The 26,482-nt window shown below is 42.0% G+C and overlaps 1 protein-coding gene across 7 annotated transcripts in view; it reads right to left on the reverse strand.

Moving 5' to 3' along the window:
- Nucleotides 1–26,482, reverse strand: part of KAZN (kazrin, periplakin interacting protein) — a 415,360-nt gene that overhangs the window by 81,028 nt on the left and 307,850 nt on the right. For all 7 annotated transcript variants that reach the window (XM_072156132.1, XM_072156131.1, XM_072156138.1 and 4 more), the window contains one exon: nucleotides 23,551–23,622. In XM_072156132.1, coding sequence (XP_072012233.1) covers nucleotides 23,551–23,622 — 72 coding nt within the window. The remainder of the gene's footprint in view (nucleotides 1–23,550; nucleotides 23,623–26,482) is intronic.

Genomic DNA, 26,482 nt, shown 5'->3' on the forward strand with positions numbered 1-26,482 from the left:
CTAGTGGACTACTTGCTGGTCTAATTTGCGGAAAGCCAATCGCTTGCTGAGCAGGTCAGTACTTCAGCACCTGATTGGCTATGCAGTCATTTCCTGTATGCCAGGAGTAAGCAGGATGGAAATATTGGTGGGGGAGCAGAAAGCTGGGGTGAGGGATTGATGAGGGGAATTACACTAGATATATTATCTTACTCCATTTTGAGGCACTTTTTAAATATATCAAATTGGTCTGAGGACCCCTTTAAGCTATACATATTCTTAACTTATTCTTTTGTGAATTGTATCATTATAGGAAAAAGTTATTTTTAGCAAAGAACCAGGATTGTGAATTATTAATCATCATTCCCTCTAAATTACACAACATCCACTTCAGTACAGAAATAGAATAAAATTATTTTTAGATCTACTTCATAGAGATATTCGTCCCATGCAATCAGTTTACATATTACAAGAGATTGCCCAGAGACCCTGTGACCATAATTAATGCTAAATAGACTCTAATACAAAGGTTTCAATTAGTTGATTCTTTGCGTATTAACAATTTCCTACAAACAAGCTCTCCTTCGTCACATTGGCAAAGAGGAATTTGAGATTTTCTTTTAGACCTACCCTGGATTATCATATTCAGATAGGATTGTTATTATCTGCATAAAACTGCATTTGCTGGATATGACAGCTGTCACGGTCTAGGAGGAAATGGGTCATACATATTGCTAACATTTCCATTGGAGGACCACAGCTAAAGGAATAGTGGGTAGTTTGGGTGGCCATGGGCCCCAGACTGCTGTCCATGGGATCTCTGCATCCCAAAACTCTTGAGTATGGTCATAATGGAAAAAACTAAGCTTAAAAAACAACTTCTATTTCTGTTGAGGCTGACAGATCTCTTGCAGCGCTGGAGTCCTGGGTTCTAAGTCCCAGGGTCAACATCTGCAAGAGTTTGTATGTTCTCTCCGTGTTTGCATAGGTTTCCTCCAGTCCTCTGGTTTCCTTCCACACTCCAATAACATACATGTAGGTGGATTAGATTGTGAGCCCCACGGGGACAGGGACTGATTTGGTAAGCTCTCTGCGGTGCTGCATAATCTGTGTGCGCTATATATATGTAAAGGAATTATTATTAATTATTAATATTAAGGCCAATGCCACCAGGAATGAGCCAACTTTAATATTACCGTATTTTTCGGACTATAAGACGCTTCTTACTATAAGACGCACCCCAGATTTAGGCTTCCAAAAAAAGGAAAAATATATTTTACACCAATTAAAATATTTCTTTCGGTTGCACTAAAGCACAGCGCACACAGACATACATTTACACACACAGCTCACCTATACGCACACTCACACAGCTCACCTATACGCACACTCACACAGCTCACCTATACGCACACTCACACAGCTCACCTATACGTACACTCACACAGCTCACCTATACGCACACTCACTCAGCTCACCTATACGTACACTCACACAGCTCACCTATACGCACACTCACTCAGCTCACCTATACGCACACTCACTCAGCTCACCTATACGCACACTCACTCAGCTCACCTATACGCACACTCACTCAGCTCACCTATACGCACACTCACTCAGCTCACCTATACGCACACTCACTCAGCTCACCTATACGCACACTCACTCAGCTCACCTATACGCACACTCACTCAGCTCACCTATACGCACACTCACTCAGCTCACCTATACGCACACTCACTCAGCTCACCTATACGCACACTCACTCAGCTCACCTATACGCACACTCACTCAGCTCACCTATACGCACACTCACTCAGCTCACCTATACGCACACTCACTCAGCTCACCTATACGCACACTCATTCAGCTCACCTATACGCACACTCACTCTGCTCACCTATACGCACACTGCTCACCTACACACACACTGCTCACCTATACACACACACTGCTCACCTATACACACACACTGCTCACCTATACACACACACACTGCTCACCTATACACACACACACTGCTCACCTATACACACACACACAGCTCACCTAAACACACACACACAGCTCACCTATACACACAGGTCACCTATACACACTCACTCAGCTCACCTATACACACTCACTCAGCTCACCTATACACACTCACTCAGCTCACCTATACACACTCACTCAGCTCACCTATACACACTCACTCAGCTCACCTATACACACACACACAGCTCACCTATACACACACACATACTTCCCCCATTCCTCTTCTTCTCACCCTGTCCCAGCGCAGCATGAGAGTATGAGACCTGCAGTGATGTAAGAAGCATGTGATCAGTCACATGATTCTGACATCACCGCAGGTCCCGTACAGTAGGACTTCGGGAGAGGTAAGAGCAGTGCGGAGGCTCTTCTCTGGGAGAACGGGTGCAGTTCTGGGTAGCACCCGATCTCCCTTACAGAGGTCAGGAGGGTCTGGCAGTGCTGGATCCTCCTGACCTCCGGACTATAAGACGCAGGCACTTTTTAGCAAGATTTTTTCTTGCTAAAAAGTGCGTCTTATAGTCCAGAAAATACGGTACATCTTTGTTTTACATTTGATGGTCTTATATTTATGAGACCGTGGCAACTTAAAGGAATGGCTGGCCATGTAATACAAGAGCAAGAGTAGTCCCAATGGAAACCTTTCTTACATAAGTTATAGGCTCAACCCAGCAATAAAATCTAAATCCAGGACACTTGAAACTGGAAGGGGTAACGGATACAAGACCACCAGTCAAACCTGGATCTTAAGGTTTTGGATGTACTGGGAGGGAACATGTTTTATTTGCTCAAGTGGTCAAAGAAATGCCAAAAATATTATAACTAAAATACAGGAGCAGCTATAATAGTCCAGAGAAGAAAAGGCTAAATTGCACTTGACAATAGCCTGTATTTAATATACATGTACATAACATGTCCTGGAAGATGTCTACTGTTGCAGAGAACTGTGGTTTATTAATCCCTGACTTCAACATCCAAAGAGTTTGGAAAGAAAAATCACTGGGGAAACCACAAGTGCCAGAACAGACCCATAAAAGTGATTTTAAGAGGTTTCTCATCTTATATGGGGCCAAGAATAACAAAATACCAGAGATGAGAAAAGGGAGAACAAGACTATAGCAAACTATAAACAGACTGGTGCAGAGCAAACTATGACCCTGCCAATGAGGGCTTAAAATCTACAAATAAATCAAGATAAGGTCCAAAAAAAAAAAAAAAAAAGCTGCCGAATGACTTGTAACCAATAGCCAAAGATTACACATGAATGTTCAAGTGATATACAAACTTCTCCATCAAGAGTAACATTCTTAAAGGAGTCCCTCTTCATTACATTTTTTTTTTTTTAAATTGGATCAAAAAAACCCCACAAAAACATTGATTATGCATTTTTCCCTCCCTATGGACTCAAAGCTCAGCTTATAAATGGCTGTTAGGGAGAATGGTTGTCATTTTGGCAACTCAACAACTACTCAAATTCATGGGAAGCAAATGACACCAGGTAAATTTTGGAGTGTAAGAGGAAACCTGCATAAAAATGGAAAGGAATATACAGTCCTTAGTCAAGACCCCAGCACCGCAAATCAAAACCCTGAATAGTCAATCCCTTAAGATTTCCTGAGAAAAATCGTAACAGAATATAGATATATGACGTTTATAGAGTAGCCAGACTACACAGGATTTGCTTGTAGTCTGTAACCATAGAGACAAATACTTAGAACGGATACATGAAAAGTATATAAAGTCTATTTTTAAGATGCATTAGAGAAATGAAATAAAATGGCAGCGAAGGTGTGTATACATACACAATGCAAGGTGTTATAGAGTACAGGCGGTCCCTGACTTACAGACGAACCCTAATTACAAACTAACCTCTGGCTGATGGTAATTTACTGTACTTTAGTCCTAGGCTACAATAAACCGCTAACAGTAATGAAAGGTGTCTACTATTAAGCTTTAGTGTAAATCTTGGTTCTTATGACAACCCTACAAATCCAATTGTCACCGAAACCAAAAAATAATTGCCTGGAGCTACAATTATAAAATATACAGGTCCAACTTGCATACAAATTAAACTTAATAGACCTACAGAACCTTGTATGTAACTCAAGGACTGCCTGTATAAAAAAGGTCATAGTGGAGTAAAGAGGGGACCATGCAACCCACTCCCCAATATCAGTCGCTAAGTAACTTTCCCGGAACATTCAGAATGTATTTACCATGTCCAGGCTTAAAAAAAAAAAATTAAGTATGTGAAGGACTTCATAATGAAGAGTTACAATTGGAAACGCATTCCCTTCCCCAGATACCATCCCTTCAAAGCCAGTTTATAATAAGTGATTATGATGCAAATCCACGACAACCCGACCGTGTAAATGAACAAAACAATCAATGCTTAGAAAACCAATGCTCTTCATTGGCAAAACTGTTCACATTTTATGCATGGTCGATCAACCCCCTCCATGCATAGAAGATTATCTTTCAATTTATTAGATTTTAAAAGTTTTTTTGTCTGAATGGAAATGCTGAATGGCCCTCAAGGCCATAAATATCTAGCAGTGAAAAAATATATATTACAATAACAGATACAAAACTTTTTCTTCTTTCACAAAAACTGTGTCAGATTAATGTCAAATTTCCCCTATTGCCACATGAGTACATTATTGGAGCTGTAGATTAGTGGTAAAATGGTTCAGATTTCATGCAGAATTGAGATTACAGCTCTGGAGTACAATGCAGACAGAAACTGTATGTACTGTATATCTATTTATAAGTAAACACTGAAAACCATTACACTACTATTAGCACAAGATTCAACTTCTTATTCCCATTTTCTCATATCTATTAAGGATATATTTTTATCATGGACTCAGAAGGAGACGTCTGTATCGCACTCTAAACAAAGGAAACCAGGCAAACGCACGTTGTTTATAAAAGTGACTTTTCCCAATATACTCATCAGCGGGATGTCCAAGCACATCCAGGTACAAACTTTCCGATAGAGTGGAAGACTATACAAAGGACATGAGACAGTGACAAGAGCGGTTCCCCAGGGCGACACCAATAACCCGGTGACATCAGTGGAAAAGCACACGTCACCAATGAATTTTCCTGGAAGAGGACGACTGGAGTCAAAATACTCAAGACGTTCAGACAACGGTTAAAGAGATCGCCCTTGTCCAGCTATACTTCCTGATACCTCAGACAAAATGTCCAATCTAGAAGCTGGAATCCCACATTATAGGACATCAATCTGAAGTATGGTTTACGACTCCAAAGCCCTACTGTTTAACTTTAGAGATACATAAGGACCTACATATGCAAACGGTGGCTGACTGGGTAGCACTTCTGCCTTGCAGCGCTGGGGAGCTGGCTTCGAATCCCACCTAGGTCAACATCTACAAAGAGTTTGTATGTTCTCATCGGGTTGGCGTGGGTTTCCTCTGGGTACTCCGATTTCCTCCCACACTCCAAAACATACGGATAGGTTGTTTAGATTGTGAGCCCCATGGGGACAGAGACTGATTTGGCAAGCTCTGTGCAGCACTGCTTAAATCTGTAGGCACTATATAAATAAATTATTCTAAATTATATTATATAAATTATATAAATATTATTATTCTCCAACACCTGGCAGACGTTGCTGCAGAATATATGTAGCATCAGTGGCTCGGCCACCCATGTAATGTGTGAAGGTGCCAGGTCTGCCATAGAGGGGGCTCATAGTTAGGGATTATGACTGGAGCAAATGTATAATTTAAAGGAAATCTACCATTAAAATCAAGCATAAATAACAAGGGAGACTATTTCAGATGCAGGCACGGTGACTCTGATAATCTTCTACTATTTGTTATCCATGGCCTCCTTCCTTCTTAAGTCAACTTTTGAAATTATGCTAATAAGCTTGAATGCTGCAGGTTCACAGGCTGTCTCCCTGTCCACTCTCTCAGCGCTTCCTCCTGCCTCTTCCCCATGTAATCTCACAGCAGCAGAGAAAGCTGCAGCACACATTGGCGGCGGTGCTCCTGCACAGTGTAACAACCTGTAAATCTGCAGCAAGGAGGGGCTTTGGCAACACCCCAGAGGCCTTATTTCTTATTAGAATAATTTTAAAAAAGTGAATTAGTCTTACCGGTAATTCCATTTCCTTAGTCCACCATGACGGCCCACCTGGAGGATGACCCCTTGACCTCTGTAGGGACAGGAAGCAGAGAAGTTAAAAGGCCCCACCCCGGCATCCGTACTCCAGTGTCTACCAAATAACTACACCGGCTTGGATGCAACCCGATTTATTGCCTGTTAATATGCACAAACAATTAAATCAAGCAGGTTTATAAATACATTAAATGACATATCTAGGGTGGGAAAAAATATATGGGCCGTCATGGTGGACTAAGGAAATGGAATTACCGGTAAGACTAATTCACTTTTTCCCTTACGTCCCCATGACGGCCCACCTGGAGATATACCAGATGAATTATTTTTTAGGGAGGGACTACGGCCTGTAGTATCTTTCTCCCAAAGGAAAGGTCCATGTTATTCGGAATGTCCAATCTGTAATGTTTAGCGAAGGTAAGAGAAGACGACCAGGTAGCCGCTTTACATATCTGCTCAATTGTGGCTCCTCTTCTTTCAGCCCAGGAGGTAGCCATCGCTCTTGTGGAATGGGCTTTTATGGTATCTGGGACAGCCATTTCCAGAGCCTCATAAGCCTCTTTGATAACGGTTTTTATCCATCGGGATAAGGACGATTTTGAGGCCTTCTTCCCTTTGTTTTTCCCTTGGAATTGGAGAAGAATATTAGAGTCCTTCCGCCAGCTCTTAGAGACTTCCATGTACCTGAGTACTATTCTTCTTACATCCAGGGAATGCCAGCTGATTTCCTTAGCGGCTCTTGGATTCTGGCAAAACGAAGGTAGGACCACTTCCTGGTTTCGGTGGAAAGCTGTACAAACCTTGGGGACAAAGTTTGGGTCAAGCGTTAAAATGATCCTGTCATCTGAAATTAAACAATAAGGTTCATTTATAGATAGAGCCTGAATCTCACCAATCCTTCTTGCAGTAGTGATTGCAATTAAGAAGGCAGTTTTCAAGGTAAGGTTTCTAAGGCTTACAGATTCAATTGGTTCAAACTGAGGTCCAGTAAGAAAATTTAGCACTAAGGATAAGTCCCAGGGAGCTACTGAAGGTTTAACTGAGGGCCTGATTCGGACAGTTGCTTTTACAAACCTCTTTATCCATCTATGATCCGCCAGGGATGAATCAAAGAACACGCTTAGTGCTGCAATCTGGACTTTAAGGGTACTAGTCTTAAGGCCCATGTCGAACCCAGCTTGCAGGAATTCTAAGATCTGTAAGATATTAGGAGAAGATTGATTGGGAACTGCTGGACCACAGAAAGAAATAAACTTCTTCCATATCTTCAGGTATATAGCTGAGGTAACTGGTTTCCTACTGGATTGTAGAGTAGAGATTACCTTGTCCGAAAGGCCTTTTGCCCTCAAAAAGCTCCTTTCAGGATCCAGGCCGAGAGCTTGAGATCTTGTGGCCTCGGATGAAAAAGCGGCCCTTGATGGAGGAGATCTTCCTGAATGGGTAGCATTAGAGGTTCTGCTAGAGCCATCTTCTTTAGGAGCGGAAACCAGCTCTTTTTGGGCCAGAAGGGAACAATGAGAATGACCTTGGATTCGTCTCTTTGAATTTTCCGGAGAACTCTTGCAATTATAGGCAGAGGAGGAAAGGCATATGTCAGAGGAGCGTCCCACTTGTGGCTGAATGCATCTAACTTCGAGGTGGTCTCTGAATAACTGAGAGAGTAGAAAAGTTCCGCTTTCGTATTTTCCCTGGTGGCAAACAGATCCACTACAGGTATTCCCCACCTCTGGGTTAGAAGCTGGAATACTTTTTGGTTCAGACACCATTCGTTGTGGTCTAGTTTTTTCCTGCTCAGAAAATCTGCCACCTTGTTGTCCTTCCCTCTCAGATGAACTGCCGATAAGGACTTGATGTTCAATTCTGCCCATGAGAATATTTCGCTCGAGAGGTCTGAAAGGTCTGGAGATCTTGTACCCCCTTGATGCTGTAGGTAGGCTATTGTTGTTGAGTTGTCCGACAGGACTTTCACGTGTTGTCCCACCAGAAGATGACTGGCTGTCTTCAGGGTTTCCAGGACTGCTCTCAGTTCTCGATAGTTGGATGACATTCTTTGGATATGAGGAGGCCAACTTCCCTGGAAGAAGGATCCTGCTATATTCGCACCCCAGCCCTTTTGACTTGCATCTGTCTGGACTATAGATAGGGGCCAAGGATGCCATGGAACTCCCCTCTGTAGGTGTGTAGGAATGGTCCACCACATTAAGGACTGTTTGACGGCAGGAGTAATGCTGATGCAGTTGTCCAGATGTAGGGGATCTTTGTCCCATGATTGTAGTATCCAACCTTGGAGGACTCTCGTATGGTTCTGTGCCCACTGGACACACTGGATGCAAGATGTTAACTGCCCCAGGAGCTTCATAGCATCTCTTATCGAGCATCTCTGGCGATGGAGGAAAACATTGATCTGACCTACCAGGCGTTCTGACTTTTCTCTGGGAAGATAAGATTTCTGGTCCACAGAGTCCAGGAGGGTTCCCAGGAAAAGGATCTGAGTATCCGGATGCAAGGCAGACTTCTCCCAGTTTATAATCCATCCCAGATTCTGTAGCGTTTGGATTGTAAAGTCTCGGTGTAGAATAAGTTCTTCTCGATTTTTCGCTATTATGAGTAAGTCGTCCAGGTATGGAACGACCAGGACTTGATGTGTTCTTAAGAAGGCTACGACCTCTATGATGATTTTTGAAAACACTCTTGGCGCTGATGCTATCCCGAAAGGTAGAGACCTGTATTGGAAGCATAGTTTCTTCCCCTGTGGTGAGACTATTGCAAACCTCAAAAACTTTTGAGACGGAAGGTAGATAGGGACGTGGTAATATGCGTCCTTCAGGTCTATCGTGCACATGTAGGCTCCTGGATGGATCAGGGTTACTGCAGACTTTATTGACTCCATCTTGAACTTCCTGTACAAGAGATGCTGGTTCAAACCTTTGAGGTTGCAAATCATCCTGTGGGATCCATTTGGCTTTTGGATGAGGAACAAGGGGGAGAAGTGACCGCCCTTCCACTTTTCTTCTGGAACAGGTGTAATTACATCCATCTGAATGAGTTTCTGGACTTCCTGAAAAATTAAAACAGTCAACTTTTGAGACCCCAGCCTGGTAAGGATAAACTTGTGGGGAGGAAGAGATGTTAATTCTAGCTTGTACCCTTGCTTTATTATGTCCAGAATCCAAGGGTTGGATGTGATCTGGGACCATCGTGCAAGGAACCCTAGTAACCTTCCTCCCACTCTGGCGTCATTGTCTCCCAAATGAGGTTGAATTACTGGAGCTGAGGAGGAAGCCTCTACCTCTACCACCTTTCGGATGGCTCCAGCGCCCTTGCTTGCCTTTGCCTCTGTATGAATTTTTTCGATCTCTAAAGTCCTGAAAGGGCTGTTTTCTGGGTGGCTTTTTAACCTCAGGAAACCCCTTCTTTTTGTCCGCCGCCTTCTCCAGAATAGAGTCAAGTTCAGGACCAAACACAAATTCTCCCTCAAATGGAATGCTGCAAAGTTTGGACTTTGACCTGAAATCCCCACACCATTGCCTTAGCCATAGCGCTCTTCTAGTTGCAATGGACAATGCTCCTTCTTTTGCAGAGAACCTGACGGATTCACCAGATGCATCAGCAATAAAGGCAGTAGCCGACTTTAAAGTTGGAAGAGTCTCTAATAGGAGCTCTCTGGGAGTGCCTTCCCTAATGTGATTTTCCAGCTCAGATAGCCAGAAGTACATCGTACGAGCAACCGAGGTAGTGGCTACATTCGCTTTTAGATTAAGCATAGCAGACTCCCAAGCTTTTTTAAGTAAACAGTCAGCTTTCCTATCCATAGGATCTTTTAGCTGGATAGAATCTTCAAAGGGCAGGTCAGTGCGCTTTGTTAATTTTGTTACCTGGACATCAACCTTGGGAGGTGAATTCCAGAATTTAGTATCATTTTCGTCAAATAATAGACGATTCCTGAATTCCTTAGACACAGAAATCCTCTTTTCTGGATCTCTCCATTCTTCCTGAATGAGTTGTTTGAGAGTATCATTAATGGGGAATACCCTCTTTTTCTGGGATCTAAGGATGCCAAATAGCTCATCCTGAATGGATCTAGCTTCTTCCACTTCTTCAATTTTTAGAGTATCACGAATGGCTTTAAGCAATTGGTCTAAGTCGTCAGAGGAAAACAGATATCTGGATTCCATTTTTGAAGCGGATAGAGAAGTGGACGGCTCCAATTCTAGAGAATCCTTAAAGGAGGAATTATCCTCTGAGTCAGGGTCTGATTCTGAGGCACATATTAAGGCCCTTTTGGGTGGAGGCCCAGGGAGGCTAAGAGAGGCTATGGAGGAGGCTACAGAAGAATGGACTTCTTCCTTAATGAAGGCACGTATCTCTTCCCTAAAGCCTGTTCGCTCTTCTTTTAGAAGGTTATCCAGACATTCCTTGCATACTGGTTTTTTATAATTAGAATTAAGCCTTGTATTGCACATGTTGCATTTACGACAGGCTGATTTCTTCCCATCTTTAGAGGGATCTTTGCTCCTCACTTTCTCTTTAGGCTCCTGCCAAGAGATAAGTGACAGCTTAGTATTTACAGGGGATATAACATATATATGAATAGAGCCCCTGCCCCATTAATCTTTAAGACACTCACAAGGCCTGTAGACAGGGGATCTGATACAGAAGATTCCATGGCCAGGACCTCGCTAGAAAAGATAGATACTTCCATGGGTCCTATAAACATAGGTAAGGGGGGCTTATTCACATACAGCAGTACAATATATGCAGAATCAAGTACATTAACACATCAGCCTAGTGTACAGTACCTTATCGGCGTAGTGGTAGGTGATCTAGACCTCAGAGTCAGAGTGACTACCTGCGACCAAACCTTTTAAATTTTGGCGCCGCCGAGCCCCCAAACGTCACTTCCGGTGCGACCGGAAGTCCTGTAATTCGTGCGCCGCAGCACGTGATCCGGCCTCGGCCAATCAGTGACTCCAATCGTCACTTCCGGTGCGACCGGAAGCTCACCAATGAAGCGTCGGAGCACGTGACCGGAGCCACCACGCGTGCTCCGACATCCGGGTACCCTGGAACTACGCGGAGTCGGGGGTAGAGCCGGCACAACAGTTCCCCGCAGAGCCAGGGAGGACGCACGATGCGTCGAAGCGAGGTCCGGGAACTGGCAGGGTAAGGGTCGGCCCGTGCCTGCAGACTTGTGCTCCCCCCACTGCCCCCCTGGAGGAGGCCCGTGAGGAGAGATATATCTCTGCTCCCTGCCCTGTGTAGGGACAGGAAGACACTGGAGTACGGATGCCGGGGTGGGGCCTTTTAACTTCTCTGCTTCCTGTCCCTACAGAGGTCAAGGGGTCATCCTCCAGGTGGGCCGTCATGGGGACGTAAGGGAAACATTGATTTTTAGAAGAAAGAAAGTCATGGATAACAAATAAGAAGATTACCAGTGCCTGGATCTAGAGTAAGAGTCCCTGTTTCATCGTGCTTGATTTTGATGGTAGATTTCCTTTAACTGCATTCTCCTATTCTTTATAGGTTATAGCAGATTTCAGCTCAACCAGGAGGCATCTCTGTGGTAAACTACACAACAGGTTTCATTTTCCTAATATTCTTTAAATGTTGCCGGCAGCATGATAAAACCTAGCCCTTTGGTCTACATGCCAGGGATTTAGCAGGCACCAGATTGTTTGAGCCGCAATCGCCTGCCACCAGCGAACATATGGAGGGAGAGGAAGCAGCGGGAGCGTGGGCTGCTGGTGTCTGGTCAGACTGAATTCCAATAAGATGCGTTTGAAGTCCAGGCTAATAGGTAATATAAAATGATGCACCGTGTCACTGCCCTGCCGAGGGTTTTCAGACTGAGCTGAACTTTTTCTCTGGAGTGATCAGGGCGCATTTCTGAAGGTGAGAAAGTACAGAGTGTGGCGCTGTGCTATTAAGCTGGGGTTGGCTCATATCATAGTCTGTTTTATCCCTGAGCCAAATCCTTCTACACAGACGTACAGCAAAGAGGAAATTAGGCTTTCAGTGTATATGTTATCTAGCTGGATATACACTAAGGCAGGGTATAAAAGGACCGCACTAGGAGCATCCCTTAAAGCAAAATAGGCGTCTCTGTGGTAGCATCTGCTGCTCGGATATCTAATGTGACTGCATAATGTAGTGGAGAAGCCTCTGGCTGTTGTGCCGGATGCAATGCTCAGCGACGCTATACACTACTACATGACAAGGGGAACAAAGGCTGCAATTAACTCCAACTACCAAACACTTATTCATGTATTAAGGTAAATGTCAACCCAATAGAGGTCTTCTACCCCGTTTGGCCAAAAATAAGACCGTGTCTTATATAAATTTTTTGCTCCTAAAGAGGCACTAGGTCTTATTTTCTGGGGATGTCTTATTTTTCCATGAACAAGAATTTACATTTATTGGTGAACAAAAAAATCAACTTCTCAAACATATGAAGCCAGGGGATAGATATAAAGAAAGGAGGCTACAGACTAACTTTTTCTATACCTGAAGAATATTTAACCTTAAGCTTCAGCTCTCAAAGTTGTTAAAAAGGAAACAAAACAGATTACCGTACTTTTGTCTCTCAGCTTTCAGTGGATACAGGACAGAAAGCTGATTTACACAAACTACTTAAAAGGGAATCAGTCATCAGAATTAGGCCTAATAATAATTATTTGTTATAATAATAGTTATAATTATTAGTAATTATGTTTCTTTCATCGCCTAGTGTGGGGGCATCATCCAGAAAATCAACTTTGAAGTGAGATAATCATTGGTTTTATGAAGTTGAGGAGTCGGAGAGTTTAACACTGAAGCTTTCCCAGACTTAAAAATGCCCCCATATCACTGTAATTGATGGTCCTGCATCCAGGAACATCATTGATCAGATCTCCTGAAGCCCAGTGCATGATGTCATTCACATGGGAGGAGGTGTTCAGAGGCAGGGAGAGCTTGACTTTAAATGTTATACTATCCTCCTTTCTGATTTGATGATCCTACCATCCTGGGCTATGAAACAAACATGATCAAGAAGCTGTTCTAGTGCTTGACAACACACCGGTATTGGTTTATTAGGCCACTTTCTGATGACAAGTTCCCTTTAAATGAGAAAGAAAGGCCAGCGGAAAGGAAGGACACAGGAACATATTTCTTTATATATTGCAAAGTTTACCATAATTATCTTAACTATTGATTCACACAATTTTATGGAAAGTATAGTTACACGTTAAAAACAAGTGTTCCTGATCAATGAGCAGTGTACAATGTGTCTATAGAGGATAATCAGTGGATACTTGACAAAACAACTTGGTGGCATAGAGGTCTATATCTGCTCTGGAGGGAAGCCTTTGACAATGAAACACTGATGGTCTATCCCAAAGCCATTCATACAATTTGCAGACTATAATTCTGTAGCTCAAATCAGATAGTAGTATCATCAAAAAAGAAACAAATGTTCTTCAGCACTTACATTAACAAAAAGTAAAAACTTAGCTTTTATTGGAGCATGTAAAAAATGTAAAAAGACAGACAGATCTACGCGTTTCGAATCGTTACATGTGGCTCTAAGTCATGAGTAGTATCTTCAACCACATGCAGACCTATGGCTGAACACCCTGATTTAGTGTAAAGTCTATGCTAACATGCAGTATTGAGTCTTAATGAGTGGAAACCGATTCCTTTAAGTTGTTCTTCTGAGGACTTTCAATTAAGAACCACAGTAGTCTTCGTCATCATCAATAGACCGCTGCCTTCTACCATTGATAGTCTAGATCAATCAAATAGATAGTAAGTAGTTGGAGCTGTAAACGCACAAAGAGTGATTAGAACTGAGCAAAATATTCTTGGTTTTCAGACTATCCACATGTATGACATAGTAATACAGCAACCTTTCCAAGTCCTATTATGAGGAAAGGAATTAAGCTAATGAATCATGCATTAACTCTCGTTCCATTCTTTAGGGTCTCAAGTTTCACAATAGGATTATGTAACCGGAGAAGTATCTGACTCTACTGGATGGATCATTCAGTGCAGTGCAGTTTGAAGCTATGAGGAAAATACACACGTCCATAGTGACAACTTGGATCTACAGATGCTTCATTGATGCTCCATTTTCTCTAAATATATAGTGTATGTGTGTATGTGTGTATGTGAGTGTATACACATATACACACACACAGCAAGGGAGGGGCATATGGTGGTGCACAGTTATGTAATATTGTAAAACAGTATAAAATGCCTGCTGGCAAATTATTTAGATCTACAGCAGAGGCTACAAAAGTAAGCATCATGCCAGGCTCTTCAAAGCTTCTAATAAAAAGTTTCATGACTGGCAATACATGGGCATGTTTCAGCGAGTATAAGCCCCGACTATAGTCAGCATTTTTCTCCATGTGGATTTCAAGCCAAAAAAACAAGAACAGTAAGGCTAAGCTCAAATCTTGGTTTTAGCCAAGGATATGTCCATCGGATTCCAGTAATAACCCTTCAACAGTAGGCTAGGATGTATGCACATACAGAAGGAGACGACCACCTGTTCGACCCCAATGGTGGGAGGGGAACTTGGTTGGACAGTGGCAGCACTGGTGACTTCCATTCAGTGGAGGCCGGGGTTCATGCAATACAGTGGCATCTGTTCCCCATGGCTTCTAATGGCCTCCACTGAGCATACATGTCACTATGCGGGAGGCAGTAGGATGTAAAGACATAGCTTTCTGCATCTTTCTATCCGGTGTTTCCTGCAGGGATAGGCTGTGTACGGTGCAGATGGAGGCAAAAGAGATGCCTACTTATGACAGTATAGGTCTATGGATACGTACAGCATATACATCAGCAGCTTTCTTGGTTATGATACACTGAAGGCATCTTAAAAATGAAATGTGAATATAACGTAAGAAGCCGCTGCTGTTTTTGGAGGTTTACTGTGATCAGTACCCATATCAATATGGCTATAGTACAAGATTATTATTTTTTTGTATCATTATGTAAATTTATTTACTGCCCATGTATGACAGTTCTCTTTTGTGTATTGAACATAGTAAACACAGTATGTAATAGATAAGCCAACCACAAGTTGGTAACCACAACCACGGTACAGTATAGGTAAAATTAAATATATGTGATAAATGTTAAAAGTTTCTAATTTAATTACTGCTGTGGGCAATATACGGCTGTATTACGTGACAGCTATATGGTGGCATTTTAAGGATACCAAGTACAATTTCAAGTCATTCAGCTGCTCACAAAAGATAAAAAGTCTAAAATTCTTGCATTTGGGTTCCGGTGAGACCTAGAAATCATTGGCCGGCATTATGGCCTTATTACCCATTATTTTTAGATTGCGGTAAGATTTCCCCACTGAAAAAGAAAAGGCCCGGGGGGCAATAATTGCAAATTCCATATATTAAAAGAAAATAAAAAGTTGTCTGACACTGCCAAGGAAATGAGATTTGTTATTAAGTTGGGCACTAGAGCTAATATCACGAAAGACAAGCTAGACAGAATTTCAATTCGGAAACTGACAACACAAATCTTCGAGCAGCAGCTCTTGGCAATGCATGGAAATGTAGCCTGGGGCAACCAAACGCCACCTCCATCATCTGATGTCTCTGTATTAATAAAGCAAGCTCTTTGGGAAATGAATCTCTCATCTCTTTCGAATACAGTGTTATCAGCAACCTTTTTAGTTTGGGAAGCAAACCCAAAAGGATGACCAATAAAGTACATGCTTTATTTTTATTAAAAGAGTCTACTTAGAAGTAGAGTTCACTGCTCTTTCTAGTAATAACCTTCATTTGCTACGGCGGAGGCCTTTGTAGGGTCAATGAACGTTCAGTCACCTACTCTTCAACAGAAGAACATACAAATTAAATTGTCAATATGTATGCCAACTATCCCAAAACTTGCTTATTGTGTATTAAAGGGGTTTTCCCATCTGGGCATTCACATCTAATTTATTTGCCATATGTAAACATTTCTTCAATTGGATGTTATTAAAAAAATGTTCCTGTGTTAAGATAATTTCTCATAAATGTAGCCATGTTGTCCCTTAAAAACCAGATAGCTTCCTTGGATACGACCACCCCACACTCTAGCAGTGGTGGCCAGACATGTGCTATTCAGTACAGCCTGACCTCCTGGATTCAGCAATCATTGTAGTAACTTCTGGACAAAAACCTTTTGTTTCTTTAGGCTATTCCTCCAGCAGAGGTGGTTGTATCCAAGGAGTCAGTCTTGTTTCTAAGGGACCATATGACTACATTTATGAGAAATTATCTTCGCCCAGGTAAAAAAAAATTTTAATAATGTCTAATTGAAGAAATGCCCAGACGAGAATACCACTTTAAATGTTTTAATATTTCTAAAACCTTAATAAAGACACGTTGAAACAATAGAAATAAAATCATTGGAAAAACCCAAATTATTAAGAGGAGATTTGCCAGAAACACAGCAACGTGCACAGTCCGTGAATCCTTGACCATGTGGTGGTCGGACAACCTGCAAAGAGCCAGCACCTAACCTCCAGACAACAGCACCATACTGTCATAATGATTGTCACAAAGGTTTTCCGTCTGCTCCTTGTATTATATATACTATGATGCATGGACCTGGTCACTAGCAATGTTTGGTCTGTGAATTACAGCCACCACGCGGTCTGGAATTAAAAAACCAAACACCTTTATATATATTTTAGTCTCATACAGCCTCCTTTATGGATTGTAGCCCGGCAACTTCAATACCTCTGCCTCCTACACTCCAAAACCATTCTAGTAGGTTTATGGCTTCCCTTGAAATTTACTCTAGTGTATACGATTTGCTTTGTTATATCATTGGGGATGAGGAATGATCAGAGTGATAACAATGTTGAGAATGTTACCACTGCATAAACCATACAAATAATATTCGGTTTGACAATATACCAGCATACAAAAACTACATTTGTGTAAACCGTGTTTGCTCAGCCTGAACTTTTAATGGTCAGAAACTTCGCAGCTTCTTCACAAAGTAGAGCCATTAAAAAAATACATAATAGGGGAAGAAGCGGCATGAATTTAGAATAACTTCAAGCCATCTTTAATAGCATCTCCAGAGCATTGATAATGAGATACTTGCACTACAACGAAAGCTACACTGATACTCTCCACAATGGCCCATGCTGTTCAACCAGTGTGCGATCTGAAGACTTATGTAATAGACATCCATCCGTGCCTGGACCCTTCTATCAAGACATCAGAGATAAGAAAAGGCTCCACCACGTAAAGAATAAAAAAAGGCTAATTAATACTCTAAAGGAGATATTATGTTTGATGCCCTCATATTAACATTACAGTCATGTCTTTAATTTGCTGAAGCTACAGAAGGGCTTGTAGGGCTCCGCTCAAAAAGCATGTAGCTGATAAATGGGTCCTGTCCGGCTGCTTTCGGCTCTGACCATAGATTATTATTTAAATACATGCTGATTTTAGCTGAAAAACCCTGCACACCGCCTTGAATATCTGCTAGAGAAAAGAAATTGCTTTCTGGATCTCCTAAAGGGATAACCTTATATTCAGCAGTAGCCCATTTAATAACTTTTCAAGTCCCAGACTTCTATTACATGGAAGGATGCAAATCAGACACCATCCAGACTTCAGAAAGACAACTAAAACCTTGTAGTGAAGTCGCTAGTTGGAAGCTTTGAGAGATTTACTAGTTTTAGAAGAATATAGATTAAGAGTTTACAATTTATGTCACAAATCTGAGGATAACGACAGGGTTAGAAAAAATTACTTTTAGAAACCATGCCATCTGTGTTGATTGTTGTTGGTTCCCGGGATAGTGGATAACTTGCTGATTTTGGGGATCCCAACAGAACAAGGGAAAGAGGGTACATGGTATCCAAAGTGGCAATGAAGTGGCAAGTAGCAGAGTATTGTGCATTGAGAGGAAGGTGCATCCAGCTTCCCTATTCATTTGCGGGTACAATAGACCCCTGTCCTCATGACTCGCTGGGACTCCAATCAGGCAGCAAGATGTCTCATTTTCTATGGATGAGGAAAACTTGTAGTCAGTAGATAACTCGTGACCCTTTAAAGGAAAATCAACCATTAAAAATAAATAAATAAAGAAAAACAAGAAACCATCTACCAGGATACTCACTTGCGCTCCTCTTCATTGTGATCCCGGCGATGTCCTCCACTAAGCTTGACACAATCTATTATCAGCAGCCCGGAGAGCGGGTATGCAATGTCCAACATTCCGGGCTGTCAATTATTCACATGACGCCACCTCCCGCTCCCATACTGTAGAGCAGTGATGGCTAACATATGGCACTGGTGCCAGAGGTGGCACTCGGAGCCCTTTCTGTGGGCACTCAGGCCATCACCAGAGATGACTCAGGGTATCTTCCTGCAGTCTCAGACAGCCCAGGACTTGCTGTGCACAGAGCTATTTTAAAGTGACCGCTCTACCTGGGACGATTTTCTGCTTTTTTGGTGTCCTCAGGGAGCTGGTATGAATGAAAACTGTGACAGAGAAGGGAGTGTAAATCATAAATGAAATTTTTGTGTTGGCACTTTGCGATAAATAAGCGGGTCTTTGTTGTAGTTTGGGCACTCGGTCACTAAAAGGTTCGCCATCACTGCTGTAGAGGGATGTGACATCACAAGACATTCGTAAATGTACACCACCTCCATGATGGATACCCATCTCTAGTCATGCGAGAGGCAGGAGTAACTAACAGGCTCGGAGCGCAGGACATTGCGTTCCGACATTCTGGCCTACTTTGTATAACTCTTTCTTTTCAGCGATTCCTGTATGTCAAGCTTGAAGAAGACCAGCGGTGGTATCGAGGACCATGGGCGAGTATGTTTAGTTTCAATTTTAGTGGTAGTTTTCCTTTAAATATAAAGATTACTAGATCTACCATGGGTAATCTTCATTGACTATTAGGTTTCAATAAGTGGCCTCATCGGTGACTCGCACTCTAATGGCAAGGCATCCAACAGAAGCACAATGGGAGTTCCAGCACCCAAAACTGGGCTTCTATTGCTGGAACCGGGGGGCGGGGGGGGGGGGGGGAATATGTACGTTTATTTTACTTATCATAAACGCAAGGCATCTTTGTGTTAAAACACCCCTAACCAAATTCTTGAATCCAGGGCTACTATTGTACAGCCTAACTGCTGTCACCTGGAAAGAGAAGTTAAAGCGATTTGCTGACGCCTCATAAAGAAGGTGTCCGAGCTGCCCTTCTGCTCAGGCAAATGTTTACATTGCACAGCACAAGGTCAGGACACTATATGCCTTATAATCTGTTTACAAGCCCGAGATGGGAAAGCACATAATAAAATGTGTAATACCCTCAGATCTAGTATAGTCTCTAGAGCCATGACTGTGGATGTCCAGCAGAATTATGCCCCGACAATGCATGCTACTAGCTTATAGTCTTGCCATCGAAAGGTTTTGTGACACGCGCAGAGAATTTCGCTGTCGCATAATTATAACATTATTATCGATATTATTGAGAATTATTACAGGAGCAGTAATAAAGAGCTGGTCATACACATCTTATCAAAGTTAGGAACAGTGTTAGATACCAGTACAAATAGTTGTACGCTCAACGTTATATGCCACGGACAACGGATATTTCTAAAAATGATAATGTCATGTTGGGCTTTTCTTTGGCAGATTAAATGCTTGAACTACATGTGTAATGTCAGCTGCCCGTTCTCTTTTCTCAACAGAATTCTTTTCACTTTATTGTATTTATGAAGACAATGACTGTCAATACTTCTTATAGAGGCATATAGAGCTCATAAAACACCATACAACCTAAATAACGGGGCCTTTTAGTGCCCTTATACACATTTGAAGTAGAACATTACCAGATGTCAAAATCCTATATTCAAGACCCTTTAACTGTTGGTTAGAAGGAAGGGACAACCACCTATATTTTATATACGGTAATCACAGCCACTGCTAAAATTGATGGGTGTTTATTGTATATGATTATCTTTACAATGCTCCAGTTTACCCAAGTGTGTGTGCGCATATATTATTGATTTATCTAAATACACATGTATATATGAGAGATACACGGTAGATAGATAAAATACCTTATATACTCGAGTATAAGCCTAGTTTTTCAGCACAAAAAATGTGCTGAAAAACCCAGACTCGGCTTATACTCGAGTCAAAAAAATAAATATATCTAAACTCACCTTTCCGGTGACCCCTGTATATCTTCTGTGCGATCTGTCCGGCAGCGGCGGCAGGCTATATACACTGGGGCAGGGTCTGGCAGGCTATATACACTGGGGCAGGGGCTGGCAGGCTATATACACTGGGGCAGGGGCTGGCTGGCTGGCTATATACACTGGGGCAGGGGCTGGCTGGCTGGCTATATACACTGGGGCAGGGGCTGGCTGGCTGGCTATATACACTGGGGCAGGGGCTGGCTGGCTGGCTATATACACTGGGGCAGGGGCTGGCTGGCTGGCTATATACACTGGGGCAGGGGCTGGCTGGCTGGCTATATACACTGGGGCAGGGGCTGGCTATATACACTGGGGCAGGGGCTGGCTGGCTGGCTATATACACTGGGGCAGGGGCTGGCTGGCTGGCTATATACACTGGGGCAGGGGCTGGCTATATACTGAAGAGGCTGTGACCAATGCATTTCCCACCCTCGGCTTATACTCGAGTCAATAGGTTTTCCCAGTATTTTGTGGTAAAATTAGGGGCCTCGGCTTATACTCGGGTCGGCTTATACTCGAGTATATACGGTATATAAATCATTTAGAACTATACGTCTTAATATAACACTAACAGCTGGCAATTAACTATCTCTCGATCTAAAAATCCACGAGTGGCTAGCCACCCGCAAAAAAGAAAAACATTACTGAATGGCAATTTTAAATTTTAATAAACATATTATGTGGTCCCGCTAATGCATAATTTACAAGGTCACATTTGGCCTTGTAGCAAACATTTGTTCTTTCTATATAATCCTCTGTAACACTGGCCGAGGCTCGGGTAATCTGGCAGGAACTAAAGACAGCATCTGCCCATGAAATGCACTGAATTGACCACACAGATTGTACAAGTGCAGACTGCGCAAGGTCTCCAAAACTCAGAAGCTTGCACACTTCATCCATATTAAGTGACATATGCTCATGAAATAAAATTATATAATTTTTCTTTCCTGTTGCTTCTCATTTTTTAAAAAAGTCAACATATGTATTTTTTAATTCATAAAAATAAGACATATTTTGACCCTAATTGTGCAGAACATGAGGCTCTGCCGCTGATCTGTAAAATGTTCCCGGTAGAATAATATAATTGTAGCTTTGGTTTATGTGCACAGTAGATAATACACATTGCCAAACGCTTTAGCGTGAATAGAATGCAGCAGGTGGCAGGAGGGGGCGGAGCCAAAACACAATGGCCGTTTTCAGCTTGATTACCCGAGCTCAGACCCCTTATAGGGGGTTCTGCCGGCTGCTAGCACACATTAGAGACAGGCTTCTCTTGAAAAGCTGGAACACAATTTAAGCCTTTTACTATTAATCTGACAAGGTTCAAATGTTTCATCTCTTAAAATATGACAGCTAAAAAACTTGTTTAAAAGGACATTGTTAATAGAGGGAGGTACCAGGTTTACACACAATTACGGAGAAATTTATAAAAAAAATGAGCATATTGTGATACACAGAGAGACAAGTGCAAGCGCGCCAAATGAAGAGGCAAAAATCACGTGTGCTATATTAGAGGAGAAAGTGCGTGAACATGGCAAAAATATATGGATACACGGAATCATAAAACAGAAAGCATAGAAGAAGGGAAAATTGCCATAAAGAGAGAAGAAAGGGTAATCATGGATCCATTCCATAAAGTGAGCAAGCAAGTGCATCATTATAGAGAACCGGCCAATACAGATTAACACACCCAAAATAAATACTTAACTAAAAATTATAATAAAAAAAACATTGCCCTTAGGGTGATGTCACACATGGCGTTTTTAGGCCGTTTTTGGTTAGTGCATTTTCAGATCGTAAAAAAATGCATGTGTTTTTGTCCGATTTTCTGAATTTGTAAAACGTTCAGATTGTCCTTTTTTGCGCAATCTGAAAACGCATTGAATCTGAACCAAAAACGGCCTAAAAACGCCATGTGTGACATCACCCTTATTCCTAAACTATTCCTTTCCAAAGCTGCAATGTTAAAAAAAAAAATAGAAAACAAATCAGTTTGTAACCTGCAAACGGCATCATTTATAGGCAACTCACCTAATGTGAGTGCAGTCATACTAAATGAATCCTGCACAGTAAATTTTACTTGCCCTGCCTCCTTGTTCCTGATTGACAGGTATCACTGCTGTGTAGAACATGGAGAGAGCTCTGTTACATCATTGACCACTTCAGGTCATGTGATCTTGGTGATAACATCTAAGGTCCTGTTACATTTGCAACATATCTGTCCCATGTACCGTATTTTTTGGACTATAAGACGCACCTGATTATAAGGATGAATGACCAGCAGGTGGCAAAACCTGTGCACAGTTCAAGGCAGCTGTTGTCTGTAAGTATGGTTCATATATAAGGCGCACCTTTGATTTCTAAGAAAATCAAAGGAATTTTTGTGCGCCTTATAGTCCGAAAAATACGGTATGTATCTGATCACAGCCAAGACACAAAGGTAGGGCACACAAGAAATAAAAGAGGCGAGCGAGCAATGAAGAGAAGAAAGTGCACAAGAAAGAGCAAGATACATCTGGGACTTGTGCTGTGCCACATTACATACATTAGGCTAATCCAAGAAATGCAAGAATCCATCCAAATATCAACAGAAAAGAATATGATCCTTAATGAACGGCTATTCAGGCCAGTTAATAATACTGGATGACACAATACAAAGCAAAAGAGCATGTAATCAAACCTTGGAGCCAAATATGAGAATACATTGTCTTATGAGAAATAGTTGCAAAGTGCCAACATGACAATTTAAGCAGTAACCTATCAATCCCAACTGTATCACAAGTCTCAATCGTATTGGCGTCCTGAAGACACCAATAAAATAGTAAGAAAATATTGATTGTAGCTTCCTTCCAGGGCCCCCCCGAAGAGGAAGAATCAGGGGGCCCAGAGCAGGAACTCCAGCCATAATTCATCTCTGTACATAACTTCTCACACAGTCCTAACAGCAAAGGAGGTATTGCTTTAAAATTGTTTTGGACCACAGGAGGAAACCTTGACTCATGTCTAGCAAATTCTGTGCTGGTGTGAAGGCCTGGGTGCCCACAGAAAGGGCTCTGAGTGCCACCTCTGGCACCCATGCCATAGGTTCTCCACCAGTGCACTAGGCAATGCACCAAATTAAGCTGAAAGAAAATCCAATGCTACTTACAACCATTCGTGTATTTGTCTTGCATTTGTAGCGTACCAGATCTGCTCAGCTTCATGTTGCCATACTCCAGACCTAGGGAGAAGCAAGGAGGAAAATGGATTAGTTTTAGTTGAGCCGTGATAGCTCAGATATTACAACATGAAATATTGAAAAGAGAAAGAAAATATGTACTTTATGTGTAGGTATGTCATTTCTAAAACTAGATGTATACCTGTTCCATTTCTCCATTACCATTGTAAAGTTAGACATGTAGCTTCCAATACAAATTTTCTGCTTATATGATGGAGAGGGCAATGGTCCAAGTAAGGACACATGCTGGGGAAACAAACTGCCTCATTAGCATGCAGATTATAATGGGAATTTCTCAGAAACTACAAAGTGGACAAAAATAATAAAAGGTATTTTCTTAAAGCATAGTGCTTTTTCCTACAACACGCTGACAACAGATTATAAACACACAACGAGGTGGTGGACTCCCATTAATCTTCTATCTTATTTCATCACATATTACAATAAAAGAAATTGTTCCATGAGATCTGAATAACTTGAACTTTATTAAACTTATAACTCTGCTCTTTTTTCTATGCTTAGAAAGTAGATTTGCCTCGGGGGAGGCTCATATCTGTAAATGACGCCCATTGGCTAGGCAGTGCCATGATATCTGCACTGGCCAAGGTCCGCCCACCTGACAGTAGGTGGCAAAACTAATAGCACAAATGACCTTTCTGGAATCAGGAAAGCGGAGATGCTTAGGAGAAATATATACAGTGGTCTAAACACTTTGTATCTCACTTAATTGAGATTGAAAGACGAGGTATGTTTAACAACCTTTTAACAAAACAGAATTTACAGGTAAGAACATTTGACATTTTTGGTGGTTTTGCATTTTTATTACTAATGATATCCCAGAAGATGCTTTTCTGACCTTCCGCACCTTTCCCACAGGGAAGTGAATAATTCTCTTTCTGCGCTTTTTCTGCAGATAACCACTATTTCCTATTGCTATGAATTATGACCCTGTTCAGCTCACTGGACAAGATTTGGGGAGGGAGGATCAGGAAAAAAACCCCGAGAACTCATGCAATTGGTAAAGTTATTTTCTGTCCGGATTCATCATGGCTACAAGATGTTACATAAGATGGATAGATTCCCATTTCATGTGACTGCTCGGTTTCATTCCCAGGTAAAGTTCTGTACACAGTCCTGAATAGGAGCGGGACAAAGGCTCGTGCGCGGCTGAGGAGGTTTATTTCCTGTTGCAGAGTGGATGGTTTGGGTGCTGGGACAACGCCAGATGCAAATGATGCCGCAGATCTGACAGTTTACTCTGGCACTACGTCCCCATCCACAGCGACTCCGGCTGAATGGCAATGAGGTCTCATAAAAGGAGCCTGTCATAGATCTCTGTATCCTCGTCCAACAAGCAGGATCTCAAGGCCAGGGCGTAGAAATAAAGAGGTAAATTTAAACCCTTAATGTTGTTAATTGGAGGTTTTGTTATGTAAGTAAATTCTAGTCTTCCATCCACTTACTTTTAGTGTGGTATTCCCATCCACTGTATATGCCATACATGTCCGACAGGTAAATGACCCTTTATAACACACCACTTTAAAATGGCTTGTACCAGGTTTGCAAATTACCTCCTATCCACAGGAGAGGGGATAACAATCTGATCAGTGGGGGGACCCCTACTACTGGGATCCCTATTACTGGGACCCCCTACTGATCTCAAGAAAAGGGTGCTGGTCTCATTAATGGATGGAGTGACAGGTCGTCCCGTTACTCCATTCAATACTGTGATAACATTGGAATTGCCAGTATATCAGCTATCTCCAGCACTTCCATTCACCATCTATGAGAGTGCTAGGGATAGCGGACCGACATTCCTATAGTATTTAAAGGAACACTCCAGACAAAGTGAATTCAATGAATAAAGCAGGGCCTGTATTCATAGACCCTTGCTACATCCTTGAGTCATGCTCCTCCTTTCAGGCCCTGCACAAGATATACAGGCAGTCCCCGACATAAGAACACCTGACTTACAGACGACCCATACTTACAAATGGATTTTGGTAATTTATTGTACTTTACCCCCAGGCTACAATAATCAACTGTAACAGTTATCAAAGGCGTCTGCAATTATCATTTATTGTTAATCCTGGTTCTTATGACAAACCAGAAGTTTTGAATTCGAATTGTTACAGAATTCAAAATAATTTTGTCTGGGGTTACAATTATAAAATCTAAAGTTCCAACTTACAAACTCAACTTAAGAACAAACCTACAGGACCTATCCTGTGCGTAACCCGGGGACAGCCTGTACTTCAATGTATCAGCCATGACTGGAGGGTCCCGGTAATGGAGCAGCAGTTGGAATATGCATCAAGCCACTCCATCATTTAATGAGAAAATGATCCCTCTTCTTGCGATTGCTGGGGGTCCCAGCAGTTGGACCCCTAACGTTTACATTACTCACTCAGTACTCGTGCCCCCCCTCCCTCTGCCTGATGTTATCTCACCGAATCTGAGGAATACAGCACACAATGGAAGGGAGGATGTGCTCATTGCACAATGTAACTGCCTATGAATCTGAAGCACGGAGGTCCTGTGGTAATAAGATAAATTGTAAAAGTTGATTTTATAAGGCAGGAGGCCGTGTATATAAAATATAAGACGGTTACCACAGTCACAGTGCCTGGATCTACCGCATAAGTAAGTGTCCCTGGTTTAACCATGCATGATTTTGATGGTAGATTTCCTTTAAGTTGAGGGGAACAAGGAAGCAAAAGATAATAAAAAGTATGTATCCCTTAAAAAATAAATAAATAGTGGAGATTATGCTAGCAGCTATAGTGGGTTTGTATAGTAACCACTCATTAAAAGAGTTACCATTTTTTGCCATAAGAATAATATTCTAAAACTTCACCGGGGG

Source organism: Engystomops pustulosus, chromosome 6 (assembly GCF_040894005.1).
Source record: "Engystomops pustulosus chromosome 6, aEngPut4.maternal, whole genome shotgun sequence".
Lineage (NCBI taxonomy): Eukaryota > Metazoa > Chordata > Amphibia > Anura > Leptodactylidae > Engystomops > Engystomops pustulosus.